Below are 12,128 nucleotides of genomic sequence, written 5' to 3' on the forward strand. Positions count from 1 at the left end.
GAATTCCGTTGCAAAAAGGAGAAACAGAAATGCGACCAAAGGAAAAAAAGTAACTCACAAGTCAGATGTTTCACCAGCGATCAGTAGACTCATTCAAGACACTTCAAATCATATTCCATTGGGACGACAACTTCAGAGGACGCCGCCAACGTCAGAGTTGAAAATAACTTGCCCGTTGAGCTTTGAAACACAAACGGTAGGCCGAATCTCGTTCACCACACTTCTGCCTTCCTCACAAAGAAGGGCACCTATTGGTAAATGGGTTAAAATGTAAAAAGTAGACATTGATATCCCTTTGAGCATGGTGAAGTTATTAATTACACTTTGGATGGGGCGTCAATACACCCAGTCACTACAAAGGTACAGGTGTCCTTCCTAACTCAGTTGCCGGAGAGGAAGGAAACTGCTCAAGGATTTCACCATGAGCTCAAAGGCTACTTTAAAACAGTTTGAGTTGAATGGCTGTGATAGCAGAACTGAGGATGGATCATCAACATTGTAGTTACTCCACAATAGTAACCAAAGTGAAAAGGAAGGTACAGGTGTCCTTCCTAACTCAGTTGCCGGAGAGGAAGGAAACTGCTCAAGGATTTCACCATGAGCTCAAAGGCTACTTTAAAACAGTTTGAGTTGAATGGCTGTGATAGCAGAACTGAGGATGGATCATCAACATTGTAGTTACTCCACAATAGTAACCAAAGTGAAAAGGAAGCCTGCACAGAATACAAATATTCCAAAACATGCATCCTGTTTGCAACAAGTGACTAAAGTAATACTTCAAAAAATGTGGCAAAGCAATTTTAACTTTGTGTCCTGAATACAAAGTGTTAGGTTTGGGTCAAATCCAATAAAAAACATGAGCAGGCGCACACCCAGAAAAAAATGATTTAGTGTAAAGGCGCTGACTAACGGAGAATAAACTGTAAACTATAAAAACAAAGACTCGCACACTCCGTTTGTATAACCTCCCAGTAATTTGTAGGTAAAAAACCACAAACATTTTGGCATCACTGTGCTTTCTTCAGGGTGGGGCAAATCCAAAACAACACATTACTGAGTACCACTCTCCATATTTTCAAGCATAGTGGTGGCTACATCATGTTATGGGTATGCTTGTAATCAATAAGGACAGTGGAATTTTTCTGGATAAAAGAAAATGGAATGCAGCTAAGTACAGGCAAAATCCTATTGGAAAACCTGGTTGTCTGCTTTCCACCAGACACTGGGAGATGCAGTCACCTTTCAGCAGGACTGTAACCTAAAACATAATGCCAAATCTACAATGGAGTTGCTTACCAAGAAGAGTGAATGTTCTTGAGTGGCCGAGTTAGATTTTCAAGCAGATGTAAGTCAAAACTATGGCAAGACCTGAAAATGGTTGTCTAGCAATGGTACCTCAATGGTACCTCAGGACTGTAACCTAAAACACAATGTCAAATCTACACTGGAGTTGCTTACCAAGAAGAGTGAATGTTGCTGAGTTAGTTTTGACTTAAATCTGCTTGAAAATCTATGGCAAGACCTGAAAGTGGTTGTCTAGCAATGATAAACAACCCATTTCACAGAGCTTGAAGAATTTTGAAAAGATTAATGGGCAAATGTAGCACAATCCAGGAGTGGAAAGCTCATCCAGAAAAACTCACAGGTGTAATTGATGCCAAAGGTGATTCTAACGTATTGACCCAGGGTTTTAATACTTATCTAATCAAGATATATATTAGTGTCTTATTTGTTGTGCATTTTTTACAAATGTAAAATTTTTCTTCCACTTTGACAGAGTATTTTGTGTTGATGGTTGACAAAAAAATGAATTAAATACATTTTAATCCAACTTTTTATCACAACAAACTGTAAAATCAAGGGGTGTGAATACTTTATGAAGGCACTGTAGTTTGTAGGCCAACTTGAGACAATTATTGTCGAGGGTAGACGTAGCCAACTAATTAATTTCTATACGTTACAATTTTGTCTTTCCATCCAGATTGAAACCACCCCTGGGCAAGAACTATTGTCTCCCGCGCTAAATATGACCAAGGACCTTTACACAATCAAGCTTGCAGAAACGGAAACATGCCGACGGTCTCGCATCATTTCAAGCACACGTGGGTGTTTCCCATATTGTACACAATCCTATAGCTGTATATTTGTACCAATATGTGATTTGATATGTCTGAGGTGACAAACATAAACACACAGGGGTGTCGTGCACCCCCAAAATCTGAGGGGCCAAAAGTACGTGAGGATGGGAGGGTGGTCTGGAGGGGGGCTAGGCCCCATCTGCAAGTGGGAGAATTTAGCCTGAAATGTATTTTTCCTGCAATTTAGAGCCATAATCATTATGCTTAAATATACATTTTTGTACATAGAATTTTCTGCATATGTAACCATACCTCTTGAGCTGTCTGTATCCTCCTGACTGGTGGTTCTTTCTTTGCTAATATCTGGGTTAAAGATCGAAAGGAATGTGAGTCTTGTTCAGTTCATTTAGTAATTGCTTGCTTTCCTAAAGTCTTCCAACCTTACCAGCAGGCATGCCAAATATTTCTGTAGTTGTCACGTGCCGAATACAACGTGTTTAGACTACCGTGAAATGCTAAGATGGTTAGACAAGCTAGCTACTCTAACTTGATTAGTAGCCTGAAATGGCTTATTGGTAGCTAGTTATGAGGTTGGGAGATTGATAACCTATCTGGCCTAGCTAAAACCAACTTCATAAAATTGCTAGGTGGCTAGTAGTATTTCAGATTAACGACAACTATATATACAGTTGAAGTCGGAAGTTTACATAAACTTATGTTGGAGTCATTAAAACTTGTTTTTCAAACACTCCACACATTTCTTTTTAACAAACTATAGTTTTGGCAAGTCGGTTAGGACATCTACTTTGTGCATGACACAAATAATTTTTCCAACAATTGTTTACAGACAGATTATTTCACTTATAATTCACTGTATCACAATTCCAGTGGGTCAGAAGTTTACATACACTAAGTTGACTGAGCCTTTTTAAAGAGCTTGGAAGATTCCAGAAAATGTCATGGCTTTAGAAGCTTCTGGTAGGCTAATTGACATAATTTGAGTTAAATGGAGGTGTACCTGTGGCTGTATTTCAAGGCCTACCTTCAAACTCAGTGCCTCTTTGCTTGACATCATGGGGAAAATCAAAAGAAATCAGCCAAGACCCCAGAAAAAAAATTGTAGACCTCCACAAGTCTGGTTCATCCTTGGGAGCAATTTCCAAACACCTGAAGGTCCCACGTTCATCAGTACAAACAATAGTACGCAAGTATAAACACCATGGGACCACGCAGCCGTCATACTGCTCAGGAAGGAGGCAAGTTCTGTCTCCTAGAGATGAACGTACTTTGGTGCGAAAAGTGCAAATCAATCCCAGAACAACAGCAAAGGACCTTGTGAAGATGCTGGAGGAAACCGGTACAAAAGTATCTATATCTACAGTGAAACGAGTCCTATATCGACATAACCTGAAAGGCCGCTCGGCAAGGAAGATGTCACTGCTCCAAAACTGCCATAAAAAAAGCCAGACTATGGTTTGCAACTGCATATGGGGACAAATATCGTACTTTTTGTAGAAATGTCCTCTGGTCTGATGAAACAGAAATAGAACTGTTTGGCCATAACCACCATCGCTATGTTTGGAGGAGAAAGGGGGAGGCTTGCAAGCCGAAGAACACCATCCCAACCATGAAGCACGGGGGTGGCAGCATCATGTTGTGGGGGTGCTTTGCTGCAGGAGGGACTGGTGCACTTCACAAAATAGATGGCATCATGAGGAATGAAAATTATGTGGATATATTGAAGAAACATCTCAAGACATCAGTCAGGAAGTTAAAGCTTGGTCGCAGTTTGGGTCTTCCAAATAGACAATGATCCCAAGCATACTTCCAAGGTTGTGCAAAATGGCTAAAGGACAACAAAGTCAAGGTATTGGAGTGGCCATCACAAAGCCCTGACCTCAAGTGTGTGTGAGCAAGGAGGCCTACAAACCAGACTCAAACCTCACCAGCTTTGTCAGGAGAAATGGGCCAAAATTCTCCCAACTTATTGTGTGAAGCTTGTGGAAGGCTACCTGAAACGTTTGACCGAAGTTAAACAATTTTATATATATATATATATATATATATATATATTTATTTATTAATTAATTAATTAATTAACAGGACAGTTCTGATGGGGCACGTGCCCCTGGGTCCTCTGAACACACATTTCATTAAAGTTCCAATTCTTATCTATTATAATGTAGTCCTATGTCATATGATTCTACTGTAGGTCTATTAATCTGAATGTTAAATGCTTTGCTGTATGATGGTGCAGAAGCTTGTAATGAAAAATATATTATTAGCACAATCCACCAAATGTTTATTAGCACAATCCACCAAATGTTATCAATGTACATGTTCAGTCTGTTCTGGGAGCGTGCTGGAAGAGGACCCCTACTCATTGATAAGAGGCATGCAGGGCTATGAGGTTACCCCGGCAGACCTTGTATTCCTGAAGAGAACCATGCAGGAGAGGCAGATCAACATCTTACAGGTGAAAATCCATTTCTGATGGTGAAAACACCCACTTGATTATTTTAATGACTGATGCTCATGGTACCTCAAATTGAAATTACGCAGCCATTTTGTGCTGCTTTGATCACACATTTAAAGCTAGCGTCAATATTCCCTCAATCACCTGGGGACTGTTCTTTATTCGCACTCATAGCAAAACTTTTTTGCAGCAAAATGTTTTGCCATGAAAAATTCAGGTAGGTTTCGTTCTGTTTGTGTTTTCTCCAGTTTGGTTCAGTTTGCAACAACCAATGTTTTGCATTGAAAACGAGTGTTTCTATTGGACAAATTCAGGTAGGTTTGGTTCCATTTGGCTCTTAGTGAATACATCCCGTTAGGGCCTACTTGATACAGTTGAATGATGTTATGTTCAAGGCTGTCATTGTGTTTCCTATGCAGAGAGAGCTGGATCAGTTACTGAGGCAGCGGAGGAACCAGATGCTGACCAGGAATCTGTCCTTGGCCTCCAGAGAGAAGATCCAAACTGACCTTGATGAGGTGAGGCCACGTGTTACTCTACAGTACTGTAGCTACTAGGGATGTGACAAATGTACAATTGTTCTTAACTTTTAAACTGCTGTTATGTTTATACGCTAAGAAAACTCAGATATGGTCCTTCGTATGACCCTGTGTATGTATGAATGAATGAATGAATGAATGTATGTATGTATGTGAGCGTCTATTAGCTAGACAGGACTGAGGTACACTGAACTGCATTGCCCCTTAGTGGTCATACCAATGTTTCTTTTAATTAATTAATTTATATAGATATACATTTTTTATATATAAAACTTTTTTTATATATAAAAAAAATTGTATGACCACTAGGGGGCAATACAGTTCAGTCTACCTCAGTCCTGCCTAGCTAATAGACACCGCTCATCTTACTGCTGTCTCCCACCCACTCAGCAACAATGATAGTTAATGCTGTTTTAGGTTCTCTGCTGTGTCCCTCTCCTCCATGTTTTCAGGACTTTGCTACTGTTGCTTCCCTGTCTCACTCTGACATTTCTACAACTGTTAAATATGATGACGTGCAGAGCGCTTTTATATCCGTGACTAATCATTTGAAAGATGCATATCTCCTCCTAATAACGTTACAGCATTCTTGCGTTAGGTATTTGTTACATTTGTATTTTTCCCTTTATGATGATGGGGATCTGTTAGTGGTAGTTTTGTGATAACTACACTGAAGGTTCTTCAGTTAGGGATTTTCTCCTTTAAACGTTCACACCACTACTAGATACTGTCCTATGCTGAATGTCATGTTGCCAACCTTTAAAGTTATGACCTTGAGTTAACACTGCCTCTTAACTTTACTGTGCTATATCTTATCATTTATCTATGCAAATGTTTATATATTCAAAATGTTCACATACTCATATTCCTAATGTTTGTGGATATGTCAATGCATTCTCTGAAAATTGTTCTGTTGGACATCACGTTTCAGAGCCTGTCCTGTGAGCAGACTGTTCAAATGGGGCAAGTGTTCCTCTCGAGGAAGCTGAGCTCAACGGAGGTAGAGGCCCTGGACTCCAAGTCCCTCCTGGCCCAGATAAAGACTGCTGATGTCCAGCAAGCTGTAGAGGAGGAACAAGCTGAGATCACTGAGCTAGAGGACAGAGTGGCCAGAGCCTTGGAGCTCAGGTAGCTACAGTGAGGGGGGAAAAGTATTTGATCCCCTGCTGATTTTGTACGTTTGCCCACTGACAAAGAAATTATCAGTTTATAATTTTAATGGTAGGTTTATTTGAAGTGAGAGACAGAATAACAACAAAAAATCCAGAAAAACGCATGTCAAAAATGTTATAAAATGATTTGCATTTTAATGAGGGAAATAAGTATTTGACCCCTCTGCAAAACATGACTTAGTACTTGGTGGCAAAACCCTTTTTGGCAATCACAGAGCTCAGACGTTTCTTGTAGTTGGCCACCAGGTTTGCACACATCTCAGGAGGGATTTTGTCCCACTCCTCTTTGCAGATCTTCTCCAAGTCATTAAGGTTTCGAGGCTGACGTTTGGCAACTCGAACCTTCAGCTCCCTCCACAGATTTTCTATGGGATTAAGGTCTGGAGACTGGCTAGGCCACTCCAGGACCTTAATGCGCTTCTTCTTGAGCCATTCCTTTGTTGCCTTGGCCGTGTGTTTTGGGTCATTATGCTGGAATACCCATCCACGACCCATTTTCAATGCCCTGGCTGAGGGAAGGAGGTTCTCACCCAAGATTTGACGGTACATGGCCCCGTCCATCGTCCCTTTGATGCGGTGAAGTTGTCCTGTCCCCTTAGCAGAAAAACACCCCCAAAGCATAATGTTTCCACCTCCATGTTTGACGGTGGGGATGGTGTTCTTGGGGTCATAGGCAACATTCCTCCTCCTCCAAACACGGCGAGTTGAGTTTATGCCAAAGAGCTCCATTTTGGTCTCATCTGACCACAACACTTTCACCCAGTTGTCCTCTGAATCATTCAGATGTTCATTGGCAAACTTCAGACGGGCATGTATATGTGCTTTCTCGAGCAGGGGGACCTTGCGGGCGCTGCAGGATTTCAGTCCTTCACGACATAGTGTGTTACCAATTGTTTTCTTGGTGACTATGGTCCCAGCTGCCTTGAGATCATTGACAAGATCCTCCCGTGGTGTTCTGGGCTGATTCCTCACCGTTCTCATGATCATTGCAACTCCACGAGGTGAGATCTTGCATGGAACCCCAGGCCGAGGGATATTGACAGTTCTTTTGTGTTTCTTCCATTTGCGAATAATCGCACCAACTGTTGTCACCTTCTCACCAAGCTGCTTGGCGATGGTCTTGTAGCCCATTCCAGCCTTGTGTTGGTCTACAATCTTGTCCCTGACATCCTTGGAGAGCTCTTTGGCCTTGGCCATGGTGGAGAGTTTGGAATCTGATTGATTGATTGCTTCTGTGGACATGTGTCTTTTTATACAGGTAACAAGCTGAGATTAGGAGCACTCCCTTTAAGAGTGTGCTCCTAATCTCAGCTCGTTACCTGTATAAAAGACACCTGGGAGCCAGAAATCTTTCTGATTGAGAGGGTGTCAAATACTTATTTCCCTCATTAAAATGCAAATCAATTTATAACATTTTTGACATGTGTTTTTCTGGATTTTTTGTTGTTATTCTGTCTCACTGTTCAAATAAACCTACCATTAAAATTATAGACTGATCATTTCTTTGTCAGTGGGCAAATGTACAAAATCAGCAGGGGATCAAATACTTTTTTTCCCTCACTGTAGCTATCTCACTTCATGTTACTGCAGTGGCCAGGATCATATTTATTAGGCACCAAATGGAAGAACATTTACTGGAAAAGGGGCAGGAAAACAGGCTGGGACTTACAATAAGAAGCATTCGTTTTTGTTCTGATGCAAAACGTTTTGCTACAGTGTGCCTTAATGAATATGACCCATGGAAGACATGGCCAGTGTGCAGTTTGTTGATGTTTACAGAAACAGGAGTTCTGGCTTTATATTAATATTATTGTTTCTAATTTCAGAGCGAGAGGGGAGCAAAGACAACAGGAGATTGAGAATCGGAACAGAGCCATCCTCACGAAAAAGGTGTTATTTGTTCAACACTTGTCACCATGTAGTTTTTAGTTATATGATGAATCACCAGCAGTACTGTACAGTCATGGGCCAGTTCTTTCTGGACATGTATAACTGATGAGCACTGCTTCATCTCTAAGGCAAACATCAAGCATCTGATGAAGGAACTATCAGAGCTCAAATCCCAATTGGCTGGGGCAGAGGTAAGTCTGTATGTAATGTAATAAGCTCTGTGTCTGACCTTGTGGTGTCTGGGGTGTTGGGAATTTTCAGTCGCTTTGAAAAATATTTGTACTTCCTCAAAAGAGATTCCATGAGCCAGTTCTTTGTAACTTCACAGGTGTCTTTGCTAGCCACTCAAGGCGAGATGGACACTTTGAAAGACACAGAAAAAGAGGATGACACAGGTCCCAAGGAGGCATTGCAAGTCGCCCCAAGCCAAGCAAAAGCTCCCAAGGCACCCAAGAAAAAAAGGAATGGTGGAGAAACAATTACCCAACAGGCCGAATTAAAGCTGAAAATACACCTACCATAGTTGGAGAGTCCCATATGCCCAGTGGTCTCAGATGATCTACGAGAATAGCTACCAAGAAGAGCTGCGTTGAGAATAAGCCTGTTTTGAGGAAAACTCGCCCTGTCAAAGCAAGCATTTCACTTTGAGAATTTTCCTTCTCCACTTTTCCTGAAACTTTTGAGTTTTAAGGAGTTGTTTTCCACTGCTTGTTTGGTACTGTGGTTAGGTTTCCATCCAGTTGGCAACGATTTTAATGCAGATATTCAAAAGTCTGCACAGAAACAATATATGCGTTTTTCCCACCAGACGTGCTTTCATCAAACTAACTTTTTAGCGGATAAAATGTTGTGCGTGACAGTGCACATAACACAAGTTTTCATGTACAGAATAAAATGAAACGGATGTTTTAATGTGTCTCCATAGCATTTTCTATTCTATGGATGGTTTTGTCACACACTGCAATAAATACCATACTTGCCCAACCTGGTTTTTGGCTGATTCGCTATAGACTACAGTGTGCTGATTAAAGTGGACAGGGTAGGTTATACACTGAGTGTACAAAACATTAAGAAGCTCTCCCCATGACAGACTGACCAGGTGAAATGTATGATCCCTTATTGATGTCACTTGTTAAATCCACTTCAATCAGTGTAGATGAAGGGGAGGAGACAGGTTAAAGGATTTTTAAGCCTTGAGACATGAATTGTGTATATGGGCCATTCAGAGGGGAATGGACAAGACAAATGAACAGGGTATGGTAGTAGGTGCCAAGCGCACCAGTTTGTGTCAAGAACTGCAACGCTGCTGGGTTTTTCATGCTCAACAGTTTCCCATGTGTATCAAGAATGGTCCACCAGCCAACTTGACACAACTGTGGGAAGCATTGGAGTCAACATGGGCCAGCATCCCTGTGGAATGCTTTCAATACCTTGTAGAGTCCATGCCCCGACGAATTGAGGCTGTTCTGAGGACAAAAGGGGGTGCAACTCAATATTAGAAAATTGTTGTTAATGTTTGGTATACTCAGTGTACGATGAGATATGGATAAAGGCAGCCAATCACTGTTCATGTCACCCGTATCATTCAAATGATGGCCTAACCTCAATATATTTGCATGAAAATGAAAAGAAGCTGATCACTGTGGCGTTTAACCACCAGTTATTGAAACAACAACAAAGCAGCCACCCCGGCTGCGTTTCGTTGAGAAACTGAGGGAAGTGGCTGGAGAAATATCACCACTCAAATTCATAGACTGAGCCATGGATGCAAGCAGTGACCATCCATGATATCAACATTATAGTTTGAACCATGTTTTGAAGCTGTAGTGATGTTTTTTTACCAATACTTTGAGTAAAACAAGCTCATATTTGGGGTTCTGATGGGGTATGACAGAACTAGGGTCATTAGTAAGTTATATTCTTCAATGTGTAATGGGTATTCAGTATATCATTAATTTAGAAGTCCAAAAATGGAAGTAGCAACTAAGGATTCCAGCAATAAAAAAATCAAGATGTTGAGTGAAATTGTATTCTCCTTTTCATCTATTCTAAATTTGTTTGGCTCTGTGTACAGATTGATCCCCTTGTACCTTTGATCAGATATATTGCTGAATAGACAAATACTGTTATTACTGGATTAGAATCTTCTAGAAATGGATTTCTCTTAGACCAGTGTTTTCAAATATAGAATAATAGAGCCCTCTTGTGGACACTTTGGAATCTGACATAATGCAGGATCTGTTAGTGTAATTGGTATGTATAGTTGTGAACTCTAGAATGTCTACAGAGCAGGCCAGGGATATTTCTGCTGATGCATGTCTTTCTGTGTGCCAAGTTGGCGACAGTCTAGTCAAGCCCTGGACGAGTTTTAATATGAAGGAAACTGATGTCCTGCTGCATATGATCGCAACACTGAGTCATAACCTTGGCCTATTGGCGAGACCAGTGTTCAGATTATCCTCAGTGACCCTGTAGCTAACAGGCATCTTATACACATTTTCTCATTTTGACGTCACTCCTCTTAAGAAGCTTGAGAACACACAGATGCTCTCACTCACTCTCACTCATCTGGTGTACAGCAGCTCGGCCCAGTGGAGAGGGAACAGTAGGAAATGGGTGGTGAACAGCAGAATTACCCAGAACTCCCAGTTATTCTTGGCTACCAGACAAGGGAGCTGAGACGAGGAACGAGATGGCTGCCATATTGTTAACATATCACAATCAAGCCTTCTGTGTCTTTTAGAAGAGAGTGGAGGAACCCGTCCCAAATTTCTGTCCACTTTATTTCAGTTGGAGCAGAGAGCATTGGCACATTTCCTTTAGACATGTAGATTTAGAAATTGTTGAAATGCTGTTGACGTTTCCCAGACTTGCCCTGACAGTTTCATGCCACACTGCAGTATTCCAGTCAGTCATCTGAAAGAACAATTTTCTTATTCTTTATCCCACGTGAAAGTTCACTGTCTTTCTCACTCCTCTGCTCTCCTGTCTTGATCTCGAGGTCTGGGATGTAATGCTCTGTGCTGTGCCACATTGACATGCATTTTCAGTAAACTGCACAGTGAGTCATTTACTCAGTGAGATTAAATAGAATTCAAATTATATTTTTGTGTAAGCATGCATTTTTCCCATGCAGAATTTTTCTGTAGTGCAGATTTGATTGAATGCAGCCCTATGTTCCCTCAATACATACAGTATCTGTTGAAGTGGGTCAGGCGCCTCCACGGACTGATGTGGTGTATTTCTAGTACTGTAGATCACCTAGTCCTTTCTGTTTGGCTCTGCAGTGTGAAAGGAGACCGATTACCGGTATGTGGCCTTGTATTCAAAGTAGTGCTGGCTGTACAGTTTGCTCTGGGTGGATTGACTTGTACTTCCCTCTTCAGAAGTGCTTCACGTGGTGAACACAGATGCCCTATTCATCATCCAGCAGGCCTGTCCTCTGCAGTCCCTAGTCTAGACAAGAACCAACATGCCACCCTCTGTCATTGTGCTCTGTGCCAGCAGATCAAAGTCGAAAGGGACAGGATGCAGCTTTGACAGGAACCAGGCTTATATCTTTACTGTTTGGTCGTCATCCTGGCGAATGACATAAACGAGTCCCTGCTGCTAGCGTACCTCAAGGAATTTATATTTCTGCTACAGTACCTTTTTTGTTTATTTCAAAATTGAATCCGTCGCAGATGACGACATGGTAATGATGGATGGTTGTTTGCAACCGGTGGTCACATCTGTCAATCAGGACAGATTTTATCTGTTGAAAGATTCATAAGGACTGCTGTGTATAAACATAGTAGGCTGATACAGGCAGTCGGGCAAACTCGTTACTGTCCCAGCCATATCCATTCCTCCCCCTTACACTGTAATGCTAATTAGCATAGTAATTTGACATACTGTTGCACAGTGCCTGCTGATGTGGCATTGTTCGGGGGGGTGTGACGGTGCAACGTGCGATCTGACTCTGCAGGGTTCA

At 41.4% G+C, this 12,128-nt stretch overlaps 1 protein-coding gene across 7 annotated transcripts in view; it reads left to right on the forward strand.

Moving 5' to 3' along the window:
* LOC106574607 (uncharacterized) overlaps window positions 1-9,139 on the forward strand; it is a 102,780-nt gene extending 93,641 nt beyond the window's left edge. For 3 of the 7 annotated variants that reach the window (XM_045697961.1, XM_045697963.1, XM_045697962.1), the window contains 8 exons: window positions 1,982-2,102; window positions 4,424-4,554; window positions 4,803-4,868; window positions 4,974-5,072; window positions 6,025-6,221; window positions 8,092-8,155; window positions 8,284-8,346; window positions 8,484-9,139. In XM_045697961.1, the coding sequence (XP_045553917.1) occupies window positions 2,027-2,102; window positions 4,424-4,554; window positions 4,803-4,868; window positions 4,974-5,072; window positions 6,025-6,221; window positions 8,092-8,155; window positions 8,284-8,346; window positions 8,484-8,678 (891 nt within the window). In that variant the 5' untranslated portion in view covers window positions 1,982-2,026 and the 3' untranslated portion in view covers window positions 8,679-9,139. Of the gene's footprint in view, window positions 1-788; window positions 2,103-4,182; window positions 4,555-4,802; window positions 4,869-4,973; window positions 5,073-6,024; window positions 6,222-8,091; window positions 8,156-8,283; window positions 8,347-8,483 lie in introns of those variants that run through there. The other 4 variants (XM_014150590.2, XM_045697965.1, XM_045697959.1 and 1 more) reach the window with 4 other exon arrangements.
* Window positions 9,140-12,128: the final 2,989 nt, after the last annotated feature.

The sequence above is a fragment of the Salmo salar genome, chromosome ssa16 (assembly GCF_905237065.1).
Source record: "Salmo salar chromosome ssa16, Ssal_v3.1, whole genome shotgun sequence".
Lineage (NCBI taxonomy): Eukaryota > Metazoa > Chordata > Actinopteri > Salmoniformes > Salmonidae > Salmo > Salmo salar.